Raw genomic sequence first — 23372 nt, 5'->3', positions numbered from 1 at the left:
GATACCGTCTTTAAGTTCAAGGGAGATGACAGGTAGTGAAAGATGGAGAGGAGCACATAAAGGGATGGAGTGGGAGGATGGAGAAGTACAACCAAGAAAGGTAAAATAAATAAAAGAAAGGGTAAAAGCAAAGGCTAACTGTACCAATAAGTGTCTCCTGAAGGGAAACTGAGACAAGTTTAATGGAGAGTTTATGTGACCGGTGTGGAGAGGTGGTGCTCAGTCTTTACAAGACCAGAGAAAACACTCAACCTTTTCACTGAGCTGGATATACAAAAGTGTCTTAACATTAATTTGTGTATACACTACTGGAAAACATCCTTCCTGTCTGTCATTGACACGGGTCGACCTACGCAACGATCATGGTCTTCATCAAAAACTTAAAAAGTGCAGGCTCGTTTGCTTTTTGTAGAACTTGTATTGATCCTGAATGCTAAAATGAAGTTACTTCAGTAATGAAAAATTCAAGACAACTATATCATACAAGATATTACATTAGCATATTCTGAAAACGGTTGTCTGGGACTAAAGCATCATTAGTCAGGATGTCTTACTGGTTTTTGACAGCAACATATTTTAACTAACTGCTACATCTGACAAAGCTCAATTCCATAGCTACGTAACAAAAAAGTTTTATTCCAGCGGTGCCAAGTTTGATATAGTTCCCTTAAGTGTCGCCGCTTTTAGTGTTTTGTTTTGTTTTTCAGGTGACTTTGGATCACAATCTGTAATCAGGACGGTCTGTCTACTTTACTCTCTCTTTCGCTTACCTCAACCTTTTCTATCTGTGCAGAAATTTACCGCACTCTGGCATGAGAAGTCATGATTGTTTATATTCAAGGAGGCACCATCTTGAACACGCAGGCCTCTGATTGTTTACTATCCTGCTTGTGACATCACGCTTGCTCTCTTCCCCCCAGCGATGCTCTGTCTCGTCTCTGTACCGTTCCAACCAGATTGGCTGTGGGAGTGTCACAGCCTGGCCCACTTGTAGTCACAAAGCAATTCCACCAAAGAGGTTCACAGACAAATTAAACTTAATGCCATGTAACAAACTCGGCAGGCTAGTCTGCACTGTCAGGCGTTGTGTTAGCTAGTGGAGAAACAGAGGTTTGTCTGCACCTTTTGATCTTTATCTACATGAAAATCAAGGCGGAGGTAGATCCACAGTGCGTTCAGACAGGTCAGAGTTAGACATGTGTACTAGCGCTCAGTCAGTATATAAATATATTAATCATATAAATATCACCCATACAGCATGCAGACAACCCACTTCATATTATTAATGCTAATGAAAGCAACACTTAAGGCAAAACTTTAAAAACTTTTGAATTTCACTCAATGAAGTGCACACAGTGAGCAGTGAACACACATTACGGATTCCTTATAAAACTCACAGCTCGAGTACTCGTACTTCTGAGCTGGATTAGATATGCGCTCCATATTCTTCTGTTTGGGATCATGGGGGTGAGTTAATGAGGCTCCACCGGGGTTGTTCATGTGAAAAGCTCCGGTGACAGTGCTGACATTGTCATCTTTTTAAAGGCAAGTCCCATTGTTAATAAGCATCCTATCACTCAATTAGGAAGGCGCGCAGACGGGAGATTTACTGGACGAAACACGAGGGAGACGCAGAAACACATACAGCAACTTAATATACTGTTCCATTTGTTTAAAACTAAATGATGTTACATTAAAATAGATTAAAATTTTCTGACATGTTGGGGAAGCAAGGTTGTTATTATGCATTACACACCTGCAAATACCATGTAAGGGTAACTGTGAGGGAGAGTGGCCAAGATATTCAGAGCCTCGATGTGCATTCACAGCCACAATAGTAAAGACGGCAAAACAAATGGAACTTTAACATTTAACTAAGGAGTTATGTTTATGACTGACAAATACAAGATGGCATTAAACATTTCTCTCATGTATTTATAGACTTTTATGTCTCGCAATTTTCACTCTAGAAATATAGCTCGACAAAACAAACTTAGTTTGCCATCAAAAGGGAAAAGATGCTTGTGCGCTAAAAGCTACTTTGGCTGCTCCCTTGTCACAAGGGTACTGAGAAAATAAAGAAAAAGCTCAATAAAGGGGAATACTTAAAAATGTTGATGAGAAGATAAAGGCAAATTGATGGAAAGTATATACCTCTTAAGGTCCGTGGAGAATAAAAAAGATTAGAACGATAACAAGAAAGATTGACATATCCCAAATTTCCGTTAGCTGAGATTATCCGAGGGAGCGAGCATGAAGAAAAAGAAATAAAATATTTAGATGCATAGGGGATATTTATTTTTCAAGAGACAGCTTTTTGATGAACATTACAGTCTACCTGAAGGCACATAAAAGTTAGCTGGATGTAGACTTGGGAGGCTGTAAGCGGCAGGTATCAAAGAAAGCTAATATTCAGAGGGCTAAAGTTAAAGTGCACCATGATAGCCAGAATGGCTCTCATCTGAGAAGAGAAGATTAAAATCAGTGGGACATCACAGCAAGGCAATATGAAGTAGGAATGAGAGGAAATTTCTCTCTCGCTGACTCACTCTCTTACAAAGATGCACACACATAATATAGTCTCCTACAATAAACCAATTACTTGTCATTAATATTTAAGGGCCTAATTTCCATTCATATGTAATATATTAAAAATGTGCAGGGATGAGCAAAGAAAATGGCTGACCCACAGATATCCGCAGTGAGCTCACTGCCCCAAACAGAGAGAAATGAACATCGGGGTGTTTTGTGTTTTACTGAGACAAATGTCCCCTGCCTGCACCAGCAATTAATGGCCTTCCTATAAAATGTGGAAAATGGCACAATTTGAGGCGTTTCTTTTCCAAAACAGCCTCGTTTCAAGTAATAATGGACATTTAATCTGGAATGCATGATTGAGTGATTGAAATGTGAGGAAAGGTCTTGGGTAATCAAAACAATTCACCCAAAAGGGAAGTATCTCTCCACTCAGACACCGATGACAATTTACAAAATGAGTATGTGGTAAAATGCCAATTGAGATCTTGTTTGTGAGAGACTGGAGCTGTTAAACAATGAGGCTGAGAGTGAGAGTGGGTGTCTTTTTACCAGGCTGGCCCCGGCTCCAGATGGACACCATCATGTCCAAAGAGATGATTTCAGAAGAAAGCGGAGAAAGACGAGATAAGAAAGAAGAAAGAAAGAGATTTCTGGAGAAGAAAAGCACAGGATAAGGACAGAGAAAGCTGCCTTGGCGAACGGTCCCTCCTCTCAATTAACACAATCAGAAATAAACAGCCGTGTACTCCAGGGAAGCATGGCAAACCATCAAGCTTGACTCCCAAACACTTTGACATAGAAAATATCAAAAGCTAATCATTGCACAAACGCTATCAATTCAAGGCAGACTGTCCCACAGTGGGCTACAATGTCTTCACTTGAGCTTAAACTCATTAGATTAACGCCCTTATTACATTGTGTGCAGCTGAAAAGGAAGAGCTTCAGCAATAGCCTAGGGATATGTTTTTTGAAAGAGCAACAAGCTTTTTCAAGGTTTTTATCACCGAGACATATTGTTAGTAAATGAATACCGCTTAACGGGATTAAAATAATTTGCGTAGCACTTGTTGCAACATTTGCTACTATGGTTTGTGAGCCAAAACGTCTGTGCAGTATAGTGAAGAAGCACTACAGAGGCTACTGGTCAGCAACAGTTTTCTTGTCTAAGAGGCTGCCGAGTGTCTGGTGAGGTGGCCGATCATGCGTGAGTGTGTTTGATCCGGTGGCCAGGTCAGCCCTGATGTTAACAGAGTTATTAGGGGACTTATTAGGAAGAGTCAGAGAGCCAGCTAAACCCCCCACTGATTCCATCATTACTGCCGTTGTGGCTGGGCCATTACCGCCCTGCTGCTGGGGCTTTGTAGCAGGGATTGAGAATCAGCTGGTGTGCACACCACATTGGCTCACTAGGGGAGAGCATGTGTGTGGGGCAGAGCTGTGGGGATGGAGGTAAAGGAAAAATGGGTGTCAAAGTGGGGAAAACTCTTGAAGGATTTGATCTAATTCATTGTTATGAGGGGCAGGATGACTGCAGCCACCACTTGTAGTCAGGTTTAATCCAAGTTCAGTGCTGACCTTTACACTGAAACTTCAGGTTGGTGCGGTGAAAATATGTGTACCTTAGATAGATCCCTTAACACCACTTTTTCTTTGTGTGTGTTTGATTTTGTTTCCTTTTTAAATTTACAAATAATTTCCGAACAACATCGTTTCACAAAGTTCTGCGATAGATTGGCGAGCTGATCAGGGTGTGCGCCGCCTGTCACTCTATGATAGCTCGGATAGGCTTTATATATATTCCTCTCTGCAACTTATATATGACACATAAGGAATATACAGTCCATGTTGGGATTTCAGTTGTTGTCGAGTAATCTCCTTTCTTTCTCCGTGTTGTTTCTGCTGAGAAGCCCCCCAGACATCACCATTACAAAGTGGCACATGCCCTTTGTCCATCACCAATTGATGTGGGCAATGGAGGAAACATTTTGGAATAAAGGGGGTGTGAAGTTTGCCAACATCAATCTTGTTTCAAATTGAACCGCAAAGTTCCAGCTGAATGAATTGCCTTTCAAATGCAGGAGGCCATGGCTACACGCATTCAATCCCAGAGTGAATCTGATTTGATCCCAAGAGCCGTACAAAGGCGCAACACACTGATTGATAAAGCGAACTGAGGGGAGATGAGAGTAAAAGAAAAAAAGAGAGCCAAGTCAATGGAGAAGAGTGTAAAGTAAAGGGGAAAAGCCGATACAGCCAAGTAAAGGCAGAGAAGATTGAATAAGACAAAAGACAAATAGCAAAAGGGTAAAAAACTATCTGAATGCAAAATAAGATAATTCTACAATTGAGTCCAAGTTGTTCTACAGAGACCAAGCGGTGTATCATACACGATTACTTGGGTGGTTATCATAGAAAACCGAGATTTCTATGATAACAGATTTGTTCAGCTCTTTGTGGGGGTGGTAACAATTGTCTGATCACAAACTGCAAAATGGTGCCAAAGGTGAAAACTATGGCAGGACATCAGTGTCCACAGTTGTAACACATTTTCAACATGCTGCATTCTTCCAAGAGTAAAACAGAATAAAGCACAGCTAGGCTGATACAATCGGGACGAATGCTCTTCCCTTTATAGAAGCCACAGAAGCCACAGAGGCGTATTCCACTTACAGCAGAAATGTGAATTAACACCAACTCGTTCAATAAATAAACTATGGATAAAACAGCTGGATTGTGTTGCTGTAACAGTAACAGCCTTAAACCATTACATTAGTGTGCATTTGATTGACGATGCCTTGAGTTAAAGTTTTCTTTCTTTTTCTTTTTTTTGGAGGGGGGGATGATTCCTTTGAAGGTCTTTTTCTCTATTTCTGCTGCACTTATTCTTTGTAATCTTACAAAGTTACTGAAACTTGTAACCACAACAATGCATCACTGGAGAGCACTGATTTAACAAGTGCTGTATATTTCCATATATATTATATACTATGTGCTTCAAAAGCATTACAATAGCTACTTTTGGCTGCTGTTAGCCCCCCTCATGTTTGATTTTTACACCGTATGCCTTTCAGGATGCAGCCTCAACGGGCATTACAATAACTATTTAAAATGCTTAATTTTTCATAACTACATCCTGGTTTAATCTTGACCACATCCATTTAATGGGCATGGCTGGTTGAATGTAACTGCCATATGTGCAATACAACCTATTTATGTTTTTTACATCCAAATGAGGAAAAAATAAATAAATAATTAAGACTTAGTCAGTTACCCATCTTTGGCCTCAAAGACCCAGAGTAGTGACTTACGTTTTAAGTTTTCAATCAAGTTGAAAAACCATATTATAATAAATGACAAAGAAAAAAATAGCCACTTTAAAAGACTGAAGCCAGGCTTGAAATCCCTCCTGATTATCATTTCCTTTTCTTGGTAAAACTCATTAAACAGTAAGACTCATAAAAGCAGCAGGGGAGATGACAGTCTTGCATTCTCAGTTGTTTTAGAGGCCTCTGAGCGCAATAAGCATCTGAAAATTGGGGGCTGTTAAAGTGATTCTTTTTTTTTTCTTTTACTGCCAAAGTGTTGTTCTTCAACAATGCAAGTAACAAGCAAGAATCCCAAGAAACGTGGAGATAACAGAAGCCTTTTTTGCACCATTTTCTGAGGGCAGCTCTGCAGGGAAGGCATTTACACCTGCTTGCCTCATCTTTCACGATACACTAGGCCCCCAAAGTGTGCTTTACTTATAAATATCCACATCTTGTGGCAAAGATGGAGGTACCACAAAAAAGCAAAGAAAAAACAACAAGTGTGCGTGTGTGTGTGTGTGTTATTTAAAAAAAAAAAACAGGGATATTGTCTGGGCAATATCCCAGACAAATGAAGTCGGTTTTCACTAGTGACTTGTTTGTCAAATCAGCACAAAGGATTTATGGTCCGCAGCTACAATGAGAGGTTACACTGAGAGTACAAGACCTCAGAAATTAATCTTGCAAGTGCTGGTCACGACACCTGAAACTCCCCCCACCCCCCAAAACTCCTTTAAACTTCACCATTCTCAGTTAAACAACTGGACTTGAGATAGAGGAAAACTTTACACCAATATAGGTCAAATTTAAACCCAAAAAAGACACGATTTTTTCTTCTTCTTTTTTGAGATAAAATATTTCATTTTTAAGCACGCTTATCCTCAGATTGAACTGAATGAATCATGAAACACGGAGAAGAGGAAAACAAATGAACTACTATCTCATTTTAGTAAAATCCTATCTAGCACCTTTTCTGCAATACGATCTACATCAAAGCCCTTCGCATTGACTTTCAACTTCACTGTAGGGAAGGAGGGGGGGTGGAAGATATACAACATTAAACAGCATTTTTCATTCATGAGCAAATCATGTTCTGTTTCAACAATAGAGGAAAAAGAGCTGATTCAGTGAAGCCGCTGCAGGGGTAATTGATAGGGATCCAGCAAAGGTAACTCCCGGGGGAAATGCTGGATCATGAATTCCTACCCTGCCAGCGGGAACAAGGACTATCTATAGACGTTTTTTTTAATCCCCAGTGGGCGAGAAAGTGGCTTTAATAAAGAATTTAAAAGGACATTTAAAGCTGAATTAAAGCCATGTGTCTGTGAAACTAAAAAAAAGGTTAAGTTATAATTTATTTTAAGAATCAATCGGAAATTTTTTTACTGCACTCTCCAAGCTGATTTACACTTAATATGAACACTTTCTTCCTCAATAACAACTCATTAATCTAATAAAAGAAAAAGTAAATAACTATTAACTGCAGAAAAAAAGGGTTTCACTGCAATTACTTGAACAGCGTTACAGAGTACATGTTAAAAAATATAGTGCCTGGCAGATATCCCTTCGTGAAAGATGCGAAGGGAGTGGCATGACTGTTAGGCCTATCCCTGTCACTTCATTAAGCTTTGCAACAACTGTTCTTTGCAGCCCACATTCTCCTTCCATCTGTATTATGCTGGTAAATCACCTTACGGCAGCCAAGGGAAAATTGCTATTTATTTCACAGTACAAAAAAGAGATGACTCTCGTTTGTAGACCTGGAGGCTATGAGAAAGACAGAGCAAGAAGCTGCTGCCAGGCTGACTAGTGTCCAAACAGATGGTGGGTATAAGAGAAAAGTTGGAGGATTCTGTATAGTTATGTCCACACATGCTGACAGAGCTCCGATTTGACTGTTCTGCGCTTGACAGGACTCTGACTTCTCCCCTCCCACTGCTGCTAGAATTAGAGGGGTGTGCTGCACACACATAAATACACAAACACACACGCACACACTCACTGTCAAAGAAGTGGAAAACACTCAAATTGTCATGGGAGGAATACATCAAGTGCCTTCACACACATACACACGCACACTCGTCCATATAAAAACAAACTTGCTCTGCACTGCTTGTGTTGTTCATCAGCAAGTTAGGTAGCCTGGTTGTGTATCTGAGAAACAAACTGGCCGGGACAAGTAAATTCCCAGAGCTTCTTTCACCAAAGCCTTCTCGTCTTCCCTGATGGAAGATTGGTCTACTGGACTGGAAAAGGCAAGAACCAAACCAAGCATGGCTGCTCTTGATTCACACATATATGTACAAGCTCGAGTTTGTGCACGTCCACACGCACAAAAATAAAAACCACTGATCTGAAACTACTCAGTGGGTACAAACAACAAATACAAAAAGGAGCTACTTGGCATTTTAACTTCCTCATAGACACATAAACACAGTGAAACACAAGCATCGGTATTCCTAACTGGCATAGAGATTTGAACTGAGACCAAACAGAAACAGTGGCAAAATTTCTTGGTGTCGAGACAATTACGTTTTAAGTGAGAAAAGATGCTAAAGGAAGCATATGTCTGTTGATTAATTAAGGATGGGGTGGAGAAAGATGACGCCTCCTTACCTTTGCTCTGTGAGGAGAAGCAGAGGGAAAGCTGAGCAAATAGGTCAGGATTCTCAAACTTCTCTTCTTTGACTTTGATCCAGAAGCAATTCTCTGCCATTTCCTGAGGCACTATCTGCAATGACACAAGGATTCCATTATCACCACAATCAGAAACCGTCATTCCACCAAGCTGCCACTCAAAAGTTCTTCTCACTGGAGATGGAGTTTGTGAGTGTTTTTTCTGTGTGCGGCCACACACATGCCCTTGAGTGGCATCTTTAGCATCTGAGTGACAAACAAGACAAACAAGAAATAACCAAACAGCAACAGGAGAATGTGAGGGATACATTAATTTTTGTATATGACGAGAAACTGCATGAACTTAGCCATGCAAAATTTTACCCGAGTGAACAGACACAAAAACCAGCGTCATAGGAATCACAAGACTGCTTAGTAAAGACGAAAATGGAGGCGTGTAAAGGAAGATCAAGACATGAACACATCTAATTACTGTAGTTATGTATCATCAATATCTATACCATTTGCCTACTTCTGCTGTACACTGTATTAAGTGCTATAATGAGACCTCCTAAAAGGACTACTTCTGTGGCTTTTTGTCAAACACTTGAATTTGCACTTGACCCAGTGCAAAGCTGCCAATAACCATCTTCAAAAACACAGTCATTTCACACTGAAAGACGTCTAAGTAACACTCATGCAACACAGACCAATCTCCATCTAGCACTGGTCCATTACTCTCAATGCCATATAGTAACAGTAATAAGTATAACAGTGTTGCAGAGTCAATCATGAGCTTGTTTTGGTGTCCAGGATAGATAACCTCTGTGCTCTTATTTACTCTTATTCGACCCACATATACAAACACAACACACACAAACACACATGTGCCTAAAATAGGTTTGTTTGTTTTTGTTTTGTTTTTTAATTGCTTATGCCTATAACAGCTGTTTCACAAAAATTAGAAATTATTGTAGCAAGAAAAAGAATTTTACCAAAATAAATGTGTAAATATTAAAAATGACTTAAAAAAATCTAAGGGTGTTAGCTTTCCAAGTGTTTAGAATGTGCAATTTATAATTTGCACAATTGCGTGTGACCAATGGGGACACACACAGCGTAGTAGCAATTTTAGGGCTGGCATTTGACTGTCCATAACATGAAAAGCAGAACAACACACAGGGATCTCATGAATTTGATCAAAGGGTGGCTATCACTTTTGTGTGACACGCCTGGCCCTTTGGAACTCGGTGCTATTAATAAAAAGGAAGTACTAATCAAAGCACATTGAAATTCCAGAAGTGACTACTTTAATTACAACTATATTAAGGTTAGGACATGTATATCTGCCAATATACGCTATGCAGAGTGCAAGTCTGTGAAGTCACAGATTTCAGGCTGCACACTTTTTTCTTGTTTTTTTAAACCGACAGAAATAAAAGCAACAGAAAAATATTTAACCAAATACCTAACAAACTAAAAGGTTTCGTCTACATGAAAGTAGCACAACAAAACAGCTTATGCTTTAGAATTTTTTTCTGCTCCTACTTTGTGCTATTAAGTCAAGGTAATGACATGAAACAATCTAACCACAGTCCATCTCTCTTTTAAGTGAGGTCCTGAATTGCAGGTAAACAAAGCACCAAAGACACTATAAAAGCTTGAGAATTAGTCACATATTTTTTCAAGACCAAATACAAAGGTATTTTGAGGTAAATCGCATAAAATGTTCTTATATATACAGAATATATAAATAAATAAATAAAGTGTTACCATTTTAAATTGGCTTAAAGGAAAACTGAATGAATCAGAACTTATTTTCTCATTTTCCTAATATTTTGTTTAACATTTGGCCTGAAACTGATTCTTGGCTTTACACTATTGGACCTGAGCAGAGCGAAACAAATATTACATCTTTATGCTTGTGAGAAAGCACTTACTGCAATTTAATGATTTAATTTTGAGCTTAAATATGAGCTACCTCAATGTGCTCTCTACATCTCATCCATTGAATCTCCACCTTATCGTGGTGAAGGTGTTTGTGTGTCGAAGTGATCCCAGGAGCTATGTTAGTGGGGCTTATGCTGGTTGCGTAGCCCAAGGCAAAGTGGTCAAATCTGTAGCTACTGAAACTAGCTCTTAAAACTTCCATCATCTCTCTGGTAGGAAAGGAGCCTGAACTAATGAGTGATGTTGAGCGATACCAGGTAGATATAGTGGGTATCATCTCAACACATGGCTTAAGGTCTAGAACCAGACTCCTTGAGAGAGCCTGGAAGGGATTCCGGCAAACCATCAGTAACTGAGGAGGGAAAGTGATGCTCTACTCATACTGTGTACAGTGAGGATGGGACGCCACTGACTTCAACCAAGGATGTAATCTGGAGTTAGAAAGAATACATCTTCATAGAGAAGCAATAAGTGGATGACTTGTCCATCACTGGAAGTGAGATCACTGACAGTTCAATAACTCCTAGATGACAGGTCCCTTGGGATGGATGAAATTCACCCTGACTACCTTATGGCTCTAGATCTTGTGGGATTCTCTTGTTTAATGTGCCTCCGTAGAGTCGCATGGAAATGTGGGCTACTGGAGAGAAGAGTCTGTCTGTTGGTCGAATCTCATGGAAACGAACAATGAGTACTGGAATGCTGGACCTCTTTTGAACATTTAAGGCTACATGGGAGTTTGCCGAACAAGTCTGTAAGTGCTTTGTGGACTTGGAAAAGGCATTCAACCGTATTCCTTAGGGGAACCTGTGTGGACTCGTTCAGGATTCTGGTCCTCTATCCAGTCCCTGTGCAGCAGTAATAAGACCTGTACAGGGCTTTGACTGATAAATCTTCTACTGGCATTTTCTGCCCCTCAGACTCGGATAAGTAAAAGAAGATGGATGGATGGATGGTAGCTGCTCAACATTTTCTTAAAACTAAAAGACGATACTTTTGTTGGACATGTATCGTCTAATACGGGGAAGGTTTGAAAATATGAAAAAATGTCCTTCCCCTTTCTTTTTTATACAACCAAATCATTCCTGGTACTCCTATACTTCTGCCTGCTGCACACAGCGAAGACAGACGACTCATGTCCCACTTAATCGACACAAGAGACACAGATTGTTTTTCCTCAGGTGGTTATGAATTTCATTTGCATCCCAAAACTACATTTCCTGTGGAGGCAAGGTTAATGCTCCTGCACATTAACCTGTTTCTGTACACTTCAGAGACAACGGTCATTTGTGCTACACTGCATGCACACAAATCATATAACACAACCGAACCACATAGATATTTCACAGGAAAATGACTAATCACATTTAAAATATCAAGGCAAAAACAAACACACAGGACTGCCTTCTATTAAGAAACAAACTGCTGTTTCCCCGACTGTTTACACAATGGGTATGACATCCCATTATTATTAATCTTACTTACAGTTCAGGAACCTCCTACACAGAGTCAAACATTAGCATATTTGCCATTTTAAAGAATTCTCAAGGTGACCAATAATTCAAACCCAGAACACCACCTCAGTGCTTTTTAGTGCGGTGCAATCACTGTTGACTTGCATTTTCACATTGTCGCTTTATGCCTTTGGTGGCATGTGGTTGGATAAATAATTGAGGATACGAAAAATGTGCATGACCTGTTGAAGCATTGTAAAATAATAAGCACATGAATAGATACCGTCAACAGCCTTCATAATCATTTTTTAAGTGGCTTGATTCTACAAAATCATTGCACTTCTAGCATTATGTCAAGTAAACTAGTCTGATATTTTGTTTGCAGTCAGTAATTTCAGAATAAAACACAAGGTCACATAAGTATCAGTAAAGAACCATTAAAATAATCCTGAGAACTCCTGGGGCAATGGATAAATTATCTATGGCAAAATACAATCCTATTGAAATTATATTCAAATGTGATGGAAAATTACACAACCAAGTCTCCATTCAATTATGCTAAGAACGTGCAAATCCAAGGACATTTGAGCAGTGAAAACTGTTTACTGTTAAATCCTTTGAAATGGGTGCTGAGCACTGTGGCCTATGGCTGAACGGATGTTTGACTAGATTAGAAACCGATTTAAATAAAGGTTTCTTTTAGTTTGAACCTTCAACTTTACACTTTATCACCTTGTGAACCTACAAAATCAAGAAGCTTCTAATGCCAGTCCAAATTGTTTGAAAAAAAATGCTTGTAAATAATGTGAAAATTAGGTAATGGAAAAACAAAAATTAGTGTGTAACATTGCATCCTTACACTCTTAAGTAACTAAAACTATAAGGGAACATAAGAATATCTACTGCAACCAATGACTGCTCAGACTGCTATACCTTGCTCCAGTTGACCCTCTTCATGACAGTTTCAGGCTTGTAGGTCTTCTTGGGCTCCAGCCCATAAGGCAGCTTAACAACAGGAAATCCAGGAGGTGGTGGAGGTCCTGGTGGGCCTCCAAACGGGGGTGGAGGCCCACAACCAGGTGGTGGCGGGGAGGGGGTGGTCCACCACCTGGCGGTGGAGGAGGAGGTGGTGGCGGAATGCAAGCATGGCCAGGGAGAGGTGGAGGAGGTGGAGGAGGTGGAGGAACACCACCAGGTGGGGGAGGAGGAGGTGGAGGTGGTGGTGGAACTCCAGCACCTCCTGGAAGTGGTGGAGGTGGTGCTCCAGTTGCAGTAAGGCCTGCAGCAATCTGCAAATACAGAACACAGATGTCAACAATGGCCCACATATTCATTTAAACTCCTTTTGATTGGATTGAAACTGATGTTCCTAATACACAAAAGCTACAAGGACAGTAAAGAGGTCTCCGTGTCCTATGTGTGCAAACCACTAATCTTGCTTTTATTGATAACCTGCTCTACAAACTCAGCCACATCTACCTCCTTTAATCGAATGCATCCGTTTTATATCCTTGAAACTTGCTACTAGCTTTGACTGTGGGCAAACATTATGCTGTTAGTGTGAACAGTCAACCACTGTTGTGTTAAAAGTCAAGAATTATAAGGTCAAGTGGGAGCAAATTCACTAGACATATAAAGGTCATATATTTACCTGTTCTGTAAATTTTCTAAGAAGTTATGTCTAACTGGCATATCTCTGGAAATTAGCGAACTTTTGCTATCAGCCCTGTAAGGATCGTTTCCTTTGCACGCCACTCCCTATATGTCATTCATTCAAAGCATTTTCCGGCTCCTTTATGATCTCTACATTGTTATGTTTCAGACTAATTTTAAGATGGATTCAGGTCATTTTTCTCTCATCAATCAATACTAAACAATATTTCAAGCAACAAAGTAACAACAGTTGTATTTTATAGATTATGTTTCAGTCAAATATATAAATATTCCACTTGCAGATTCTTCAGTTAGAATTTGGTTAACATTCTGGTGGCAGCAATAAGAACCTTAAGTCTTTAAGCTTTTTAGAGTTTCTTCTTCTCTTTATGACAATACTGCTCAGGCACAACTAGGTATGATGGGGGGGTGTCAAAGAACAGCAATGTTCATGTCTCTCTAGAGTTGCACTATTATAGTTAAATGCAGCTATAGTTAAATTTGTGTTTAGCTTTAACAGAGCATTTGCTTCGCATTTTGTGATAATTATTCAGGTAGTGGCAAAATTCCAGTGGACTGTCATGTGCCTTTTAGCATCCATCTGGCCACTCTTCCATAAATGCCTGATTGGTGGAGTGTTGTACCAATGATTGCCCTGTAAAAGATGTTGGGGAACAGAATGTCTCCAAAAGATGGATCTCAACAGCAACCCCTAAGTTCTAGGTTGCACGTCTAACAACAACCATTTATCCACAATTAATCAGTTTGGCTGGGCTGCCAGACCTAGAAAGACTGTGTTGGTGGTTCATTCATTTGAGAATGATGGTAGCTACCATGTTCTTGGGCAGTTTTACTACCACACAAAATTTCTTGCATCGTTATACTTATCTGTGCATAGTCACGAACCCTATATGCTTTATGCCTTCAGTCTGTGACCATTATCTATGAGGCCTTATACAGAAAGATTCCAGGTGTTCTTATTTTGAAAGCTCACTTGCCGCTAACCAGCTAGTCCCAGTCTTCCCAACTCCCTATTAGCCAGTTGACAAAGGTGCAGTAGTAGCAGTCTTCAATACCAATCCCTCCCCAAAATGTCTCTTGTCTTAAACTTGGATGTACTCCAACTAAACTGTCTTGGACTGCTACTGATGATCTACTTCAAGATAAAGGGGTACTCCAAAAGGAACCTGCTGCATGGGGATAACTGGTTTGTGTGCTGCCATGCTGAGCTGACAAGGACTGAAGTGCAGAGGAAGGCCTTATGTGTTTGGAAAACAGTCCTCTCATTGGAGATAATTAATAATAAAGTTTATATTTGTAAATTGTACGTTTTTATTCCAGCCTAATAAATCAACAAAACACCAAAAATCTGTAATTGCTTGATATATACCAAAAATAAATTATGCAACTACAGTAAGTACACCCTAGCTCTGACAGGGTTTGATTTTCAGAGCTGATTAGATGTCTGCTCTTACCAAATAGGATTTCCACTTGCACTTTTCATTTCTAAAACCAATTCCGTACTATTTAAATTTTCCCTACTCACTTGATTGTGTGCTTAAAATGCAATTGGCTTCATATTTAAAGACATTACATATTGTTTCATTACATAATAGCATTGGCGGATTGTTTATTAGAGACGGAATTAAAAAGGTGTTCTGCCTGGAGTTTTTTTCACACAGATTGCCCAGAGCCTCTCAGTAAAATCTACATCCAATGATTACATGTCTGTCAATCTCAAACCCTCTGTGGCCCGTTTTCTCTTTTAAGATTAATATGAGAGAATGGAAGCAAATTAGCTGCTAAATTAGAGTGCCGTTGTTTCCATACTGAGGGGCCCTCCGAGTATCTATCTCTCTATCCACCTCCCTGTTCTACCCTATAATAATAAGCCCAGTGTTCCATGGAACTCTTGGGATCCCATACCACTGCCGCCGGCATATTCTTCCTCGGGTATCAAAATAAACACTCTCAAAAAGTTGTACAGCGAATAAATGCTTGTACGTCTTTTACCTTAAAGGAAATAAGGTAATTCTTGTGTTGCAATTATCAAGGTCACACATGATTTGCATGCAGTGTATACAAAATATACAAACCCAAAGTACATATATATATATATATATATATGAACTAGTAAATATGTTATATGTGCAAAAACCATGATTACTTACTAAAATACAGTTTAAATTCACTTTTACTTCAGATCTAATATGTGTATTTGGCAGCATATTTTATTAAAATATACTGTGCTGGCAAGTGATCCTTTTTTTATTGATGTTACTCTACCAGAGCCCATCTGGAGCTCTGTGTAAAGTAGACAACCAATCTAATACAAAATCTAACCCATCCAAATGGATTCATACTCTTCTGAACTCAAAGGGGAGGTCAGCGTGACAGGTAATTAACTCTGAATGCTATGTGATTAAATCTTTGCCCAATCTCATCTCTGATAAAGAAATTCAATCACAAGTGTTTACTTATGAAAATTACATTAAACAAGCAAGCAATGTGTGCGGCTGAAAACAGCTATAGAGATTTTCAACGTTCAACTGATATATTCTCTCGCTCTTCCACACACACTTTCACACATGCAGTATACATAGCACATTATTTGTTGCTGATTAGTGAAGTCAAGAGGCAATACAGTACATAATTCATTTATATCTCAAAAAAGTATTTTTGTGAACTTTTCTTGTGAAGTTCACAAACGTTCTATGCAATATGTGCTATATAATCCAAAGGGCAAGCATGCAGAGAGAAAATATGAGACAAAAGATCAGTCCAACAATCAAAGTTTTCTCCAAAAACAGATTTAAAGCACCACAAATCAATGACATTAAAATGCACTTGGATTTGTCGGTGATTAAACGTGAGATTATGTCAAGGGCCACACATGCAACGGGGACACCCACCTTGGCTTCAGATTCCCTGATGAGTCTCTGAGCCTCTTTGAGCTTGTCATTTTCAATAGTTAACTGTGCAGATACAACACACACGCACAAACACACACCACAGATACACATCATGGGAACACATACATTACAAGAGGCACAGAGAGCAACAAAGAGGCACAAATGGGGGTGGGTTAGATTGACAGGGAACAGGAAGACTAGTACAATAGAGCAGGTACAGTACTCACACCAAACACAATCAAGCCAGAAAAACAACAAGGATGTCCTTCACACAGTTAATGACAATGGCAGTACAGTGTTATATTCCCATTTTGTCTGAACAAGCTATTTGATGTGCAAAAGGCAAAGTAGAGTGTACTGTACTTTTACACTGAAAACAACATCTAATCTTTCTTCAAAAGAACGCCGGCGTGGAGCAATGACTGCATGAAAGGAACAAGGCGCAGCATCACTGACAGTTGGTGTACCTTCAAAAACCTAATTCTATTTCAATTTTTTCTCATTCTGGCATCACAAAATAGATTTCAACCCAGCACTCTTAGATGTGTGATGGGCATTGATTTTACTGTGCAGCCTTTGTTTTAGAAATGTACCGATTTTGCTTTGATATTTCACTCCGGGCAACTTTGCCAAAAGAAAGAAGATAGGAATATATTCCAAAGTAACAAAAATTTCGTGTTTTTATGGAGTTATTCCCACAGAACATTCCTTACTATGAACTGTAGAAAACTAAATATTGAATGTGTGTAATGGAAGAGAAGATGGAAACTTTTCAGCTGCATGTCTTAAGAAGAGTTTTTTATTTTGAAAGAATTTTGTATAATGGTAGTGAAGTGCAATATTCAAAGCAAAGAGAAATGCTACTTTATAGTTCAACCAGAGGGATTAAAAGTTCGCAGCTATGAGATATCTAAGTTTTAAAGAACAAGATTTTCAGCAGGTATCGCTTCCCCTGCTTTTTGAGAGAACCAGATAGTTAAAATAAAAACGTGTAAGAATGTAATGATGTACGACAGATGTGAATACTCTAAATTTAACCGTCTATGCTTGGGTAAACGCAAAGGCACACATATTTACTACACTGAAACTTCTGCAGGCATTATCAGTTTAGAAGAATTCTATAATCAGTCAAGGTAGACGGGAGCTTGGCAGTAAAAGGCAGGGAAAGTAGTCTACTACACCTCCAGTTGCTCTCGGGGCCATGCTGGGTCAGCTACAAGATCCCCAGGTTGTTAAAACCTATTAATGGGATGGCACCGAGTTTTCCAGTCTACCACTGCAGTGCTACATTATTCATCAAATCCGGAGCCAATTCAGTGAATATCTTCCCTTTTTGCCTTGAATGGTTCCATGCTAAGGTTTGGGGAAAAGGTGGATGAATTGCACTTTGTTGTGATTTCGAAGTCCTTCTCCTAATGTTTACAAGCAGAATTTCCACTCAACTCAATTGGGAGATAATCAAACAGACACATCAAACAGGCTGCTTGTTACAATGCCAAAGTTTCTGAAGAAACACTCTCATTAAATGTGCTGGTTCACAAACAAGGTGAAGAGAAGCAACTCAGGCATGCGTGTGTTTTAATATCTGACAGGAATTCAGTGTAGGAGATGAAAGGTTAGCGTTAGCTCCCACTTCATTCATATTCAGTAAAACGGCAGTAATCGCACAGCTGCTTTGATGGGCAAGCTGAATGCGTGTCCTCACACCGATTTAAAGGTTCTGCGCACTCACAGTTAATGACTTTTCTACAGCACTAGTATCGTGTCAAACACGGAATAGGAAAAAACATTCTTACAGACCGGTCTTCCTGAAGTAACAGAATCTCATCTGTCTGAGAGGATTACATTGTTGTTTGAGTTCTTACTACAGACCCAGTATTTTTTGCAATTTTCTGAAAAAAGGTATAGCAAGTCCAGATTCCTTTTACAAATACGGTACAGTATATAGTGTAGTTATGTTAGGCTGAATTGGGAATAATCTAAAGTCCTTAAAGCAACACTCTGGTAATTTCTGCCAAACAAATTACATGTTTCCCTGTCGAGGTTAATGTCTCTGCAGCTCTCCAGCAGTAGCTGTTCTTTGAAGGAGCATTCAGACAAACAGAGAAAGAGAGAGTTTGACTCTCCGGGGCTTCTCTGCTGTACGCTACGTGTTAATGCACCATAGCCAGCTAGTCTTCAAAAGACACAGACCTGCTATGGGAAGATGAGGGAAAGGTGTGTTATAGTGCAGAAAACACATTGTTAAAAGCTCCAACGAGGGAATTAGGGCAGGTAAAGGTAACACAACCTGATGCACACAAAGACTGAGCAAGGCAAATAAAGAAAAAGGCTGAGCAGGGGAGGTGGCGATTATGGACTGATTAACATGGGCTTGCAGTGCTTAGGAAAGGAGTGATGAGTGATGAACTAGTTTGGGCACAATGAAAAGCCAAAAAAAAATTCAGCCTGTTTGAGGTACCTGTTATATGACCAAACCCATGAACAAACAGCATGGATGTATAGATGCTCAGTGGATACAGGCACAGAAGAGATTTGTCCTTTTAGATGTCACAGGTAAAAACACGTCCTGTTATTGATCAGATACTTATTAAATACTAAGGTATGCAGATGTTTACTACAGTACGCTCTCTATGGTACAAACTGAACTTACAAGGTTTGACTTATCAGGACATAATAAAGGATTACATATATCTTACAAGGTCTTAAAATTAAGTAAATACAACCTGAAATAAACAGCAACCGTCTCATTATTATTAAAATTGAGCCAAAATGCAGAAGTCATGTGTGAGAAACAAAGTAAACCCTATAATTCAAAGGCATGCAGAACTTCTCTTAGCAGCAATAACTTCCAAATGTCTTAAAGCAGTCATTTTCTGGATGACTTTATCAGTTCCTGTTGTGGAGGAATTCTAGCATCCTCGTCTTTACTGAGTTGTTTCGGTTTATTGATGTTTGCAGGCATTCATTTATACACAGCTCTCTTAAGGTCCTGCCACATCTTTTCATTCAGGTTGAGGTCTGGACCTTGACTGGGCCATTGCAATACTTTGATACTTTTCTTTCAACAGCCATTTTGTTGTTGCTGCTGTACTTGGGATCATTTTCCTGTTGTGTGTCCTAGTTTTAGCCAAGCTTTAGCTGCTGGACAGATGGCCTCATATTTGAATGTAAAATACGTTTGTATACAGAGGAGTTCATGGTCTACTCAATAACTGTTAGGTGCCAGGGTCCTAGTTCTGCAAAACAAACCTGCCTGAAAATCATCACCCTTCCTCCACTGTTCTTGACAGTTGGTATGACGTGCTTGTGCTGCTATGCTGTGTTTAGTTTCCCCTAATGTGGCGCTGTGCATTATCCCCACTTTGGTTTCATCCATCCAAAGGACACGGTTTCATAAGTCTTATGGTTTGGTCATATGCAGCTTTGCTAACCCAAGCCATGCTGCCATGTTGTTTTTGGAGAAAAGAGGCTTCCTCCAGCCAACCCTATCAAACAAGCCGTAATTGTTTAGTCCTTTTCTAACTCTTATCTCATGAACTTTAACATTTAACATGTTAACTGAAGCCTGCAGAGTGTGAGATACATAGCTTGTAGGTGTTTTGCAGCTTCTCTTGCATTGCACAGTCAGACTCTGTGGTGAATTGGCAGGCAAGTCCACTCCTGGGAAGACTAAATGTTTTCCACTTGTAAATACTCTTTCCCACTGTAGAATGATGGACTACAGTGGGACCATTTGGACAGGTACTTATGACCCTTTCCTCATTGATGAGCAGCAACAATTGCTTATTCTGAGATCACTGCTGATATCTTTCCTCCTTTGCATTGTATTAGCCCACACCTGTATCATCCAGATGTGCAAATTGTCACGAATTGCTTTTAAAGAGGTGCTCACACATGCTGATGATCAGTTAATCAAGTGCATTTGATTAGCAGCACCTGACTGCTACTTACCCTCTTAATTCCCAGAACTAGAAGGGTGCACTTGGTTTTTCACACATTGCTTCAGTTATATTTGGCTAAAATTTTGTTAAATAAATAACAATATTTCATGTTTTGTTGTTCATCTGAGCTTGAACTAAAGTGATTTTAGAACATACTGGGGATGATAAAAGTTAATTATAAATATGTAAAACTCTTTCTTTTTCTCAGGGCTGTGCATACTTGCACACACACCTACATTTCTGTTAAACTGTCAGATGTAATGCGTTAATGTTGCATTTTTTATGTCTCACTTTAACACCTCAGAGGTTACAAGTGCAGGTAAGAAGTGGCGACACACCCTGTAGGCGTATGAAGCGCAGAAGTGAGATCTACACACAAATTGAATCCGAAGGAGAAAACGGCTACATAACTTTGGCTATGAAAACAGCTTAAGTTCATTCTGCATAACAGTATTTTTCTAGACTGACGTGAGATGTGAAAGGGTCTGAGCTGTGAAAGTGATTCCTGGACCACATATGCAGGTGCAGTTTATCAGTTGGTAAGTACCAACATAAGCCACAAGATATGAATGTTTGAAAGAAAAAGCAATCTCTGGTACGGATGTAGCTATACCATCTTTCAATGCTGGTTTATATTAAATTCCCTAAGCAGGGAGGCAAACTGCCTTTTTGTCCCAAGGTAGTACTAAAGTGTTTGAAATTGGGTTAAGGGGGAAATAGCAGTCATTTTCTGTATTCAAAATGGAAGGTTTTGCCTGGGAAGAAATGATGTGGAGGCCAAGAAAAAGAAATGCAATCGATGTCTGTGATGATAGAATTTCATAGGAAAAGCTTCAATAGAGCAATTCGTCCATATAAAGAGATACAACTTAAGAAGGAGATTGACCCCTTATTAAATCAAATGTTCTTGCATGGGTGATAACTCCCACTTACAGTAGCTTTGCATCTGTAAGTGGGGTGGAAAGGTATCTGGATAAAAACAAAACTTTCTTTTAGTGGCGCCATTACTTTTCTGTGCTACGATTTTAGGACCAACACATTTATTCGCACATTCTTAGTCTTTCATTTTAAAAACAGGAAAGTTTTGGACAACGGAGCTTCACCTATCTTTGTTATCTTGTTTTTTGGGGAAAGATACAATATAAAGATCTCTGGGGAATGCAACATTGTTCCGTAGAGTAAAAGGATTTCTTCATGGATTTACCTGGGACTCCAGGGCTTGGATCTTCCCCTCCAACTCTTTGATTTTTTCTTCCTTCTTTTGAGACTCGGCTTGGGCCTCCTGCCGTGCACTGAACTCTTCATCAAACTGCAACAAGAAATACTAAGATGTCTATGTGCAGAACACATATACAAAGATGTAAACACACAGGCACAGAGGTTGGTGAGCGGCAGGGTGTCTCCAGAGATTGGCCACAGGGCATGTCAACAGACACCAAAACACGCCATCTTACACTCTCTGGACAATTTCTATTCATAGGCCCCGTGTCCCTAGAGCCCTGTTGTTCTCTGTCTTTGTTTCAGGCCTGGCTTTCACGTATGTTGATTGTTCTAACCTTTGCAGAAACTATGCCGTGTCGTTACAATGATTTCACTACCCCAGTAGGGTGCCCGGTACGATGGTGGGGCATGATTCTTAAGGAAAAAAACATTCCCAGGACCCCCACTGGGGTGTTGTCAGCCTGTGATAATGTTTCTCCATAAAATAAAATTTATTACTAAAAATATGATGCTGAAAGAAAGGTTTTGAATTTTATTTCTCTCTAAAAATACAAACCATCAATCAAGCCAGTAATTGAATGATACCACAACTAATTTAAAATACAGTAAGAGGCTCATAAAGCATCAGCTTAAAATGCAGAACTGTAACATCAGAGTCTGCATATAACTTAACTCTACCCTGGCACTGTGCACAAATAAGTATACATCAGAACATCTGCATTGATTCTTGTAATGCTGATACGGATCATGTACCGTCACAGCCAGGTATTGATCAGGGCATGGGAAATCAATAGCTTGTCTGGGAGCTCGGAGGAAGAAAAAACTTTCCTGATGGGAGCTGACCAACCGAGGGGCGCTGCTGGAGTGATTAATGTCTCACCTTTTTGGAGAACTCTGTTGCCTTCTGCTCACTCTCTTCAACTTTGGCTTTATCCACAAGCTGATCTGCAAGAGAAGTTGGCCACAGTCAAAAGATAATTCAGATGCATCTTTGGGTGTGCCTTACAGGCTCCTAATGTGAGATCTGCAATATTGTTTTAAAAGTACATAAAAGCTAGGGATTGTTTTTCTTGTTCTTTGTTTTTTTTTTTTAATCTTGGAACAACTGTTAGGTCTGGGAGATCACATCAATCACTGAATTTTTAATTTCATTTAATTTAATGTAGCATTATCAGCCAGCGATAACATAATATTATTTTTTTAGATTACATTAAAATTGTATTAACATTTAAGCACCTTGTGCAACTCTTGGTTCTTGGGTGATTAGCAGATGTACTTATCTCTCACCCCCTCATCTATTCCACTTCTTTATTAACATCAGTGTTTTATTGTAACAAGGACACCACCACCGACTGTTAGCTATCTGTTGCCTAAGGGTATGTGCCTTGAAACAAAAAGAAAGAAATCAGAGTATATAAATATGGATCAAATCAGACGTCTCTATCATTTATTGTATTTTGTTAGCTTTGCCTTTACAAATCCCATATTTTACATCTGCCCTGTAGGTAGCAAAAGTGCAAATTTTAGGCGTTAATTATTTGCTAAATCACATATTCAGCTACACATTTTTCATTTAGAAAATGAAAAACCTGTGGTGAATGCGGATAAAAACACAAGTGAATAGACACCTTTCAAAAACTAAATGAAGATGTGAAAAGAAAAACGGATATATTTTTTTCTTTTTAAAATTACTTGATTAAATCCGAATGAACAGAGAAGGAAAAAAAAACTTCTTTAATACTGCACGGATCCTCTGTGGATAGGTTTAGAAACTTT

General features: G+C 39.4%; 1 protein-coding gene across 1 annotated transcript in view; it reads right to left on the bottom strand.

Moving 5' to 3' along the window:
* Window positions 1-23372, bottom strand: part of diaph2 (diaphanous-related formin 2) — a 346460-nt gene that overhangs the window by 199816 nt on the left and 123272 nt on the right. Inside the window, exons 15-20 of the mRNA XM_019364462.2 lie at window positions 22477-22541; window positions 21580-21684; window positions 16432-16494; window positions 12954-13155; window positions 12800-12915; window positions 8463-8577 (exon numbers count right to left, since the gene is read on the bottom strand). Coding sequence (XP_019220007.1) covers window positions 8463-8577; window positions 12800-12915; window positions 12954-13155; window positions 16432-16494; window positions 21580-21684; window positions 22477-22541 — 666 coding nt within the window. The remainder of the gene's footprint in view (window positions 1-8462; window positions 8578-12799; window positions 12916-12953; window positions 13156-16431; window positions 16495-21579; window positions 21685-22476; window positions 22542-23372) is intronic.

This window comes from Oreochromis niloticus, linkage group LG2, assembly GCF_001858045.2.
Source record: "Oreochromis niloticus isolate F11D_XX linkage group LG2, O_niloticus_UMD_NMBU, whole genome shotgun sequence".
NCBI classification, from domain to species: Eukaryota; Metazoa; Chordata; class Actinopteri; order Cichliformes; family Cichlidae; genus Oreochromis; species Oreochromis niloticus.
This window is presented reverse-complemented; position numbering and strand designations above follow the sequence as displayed.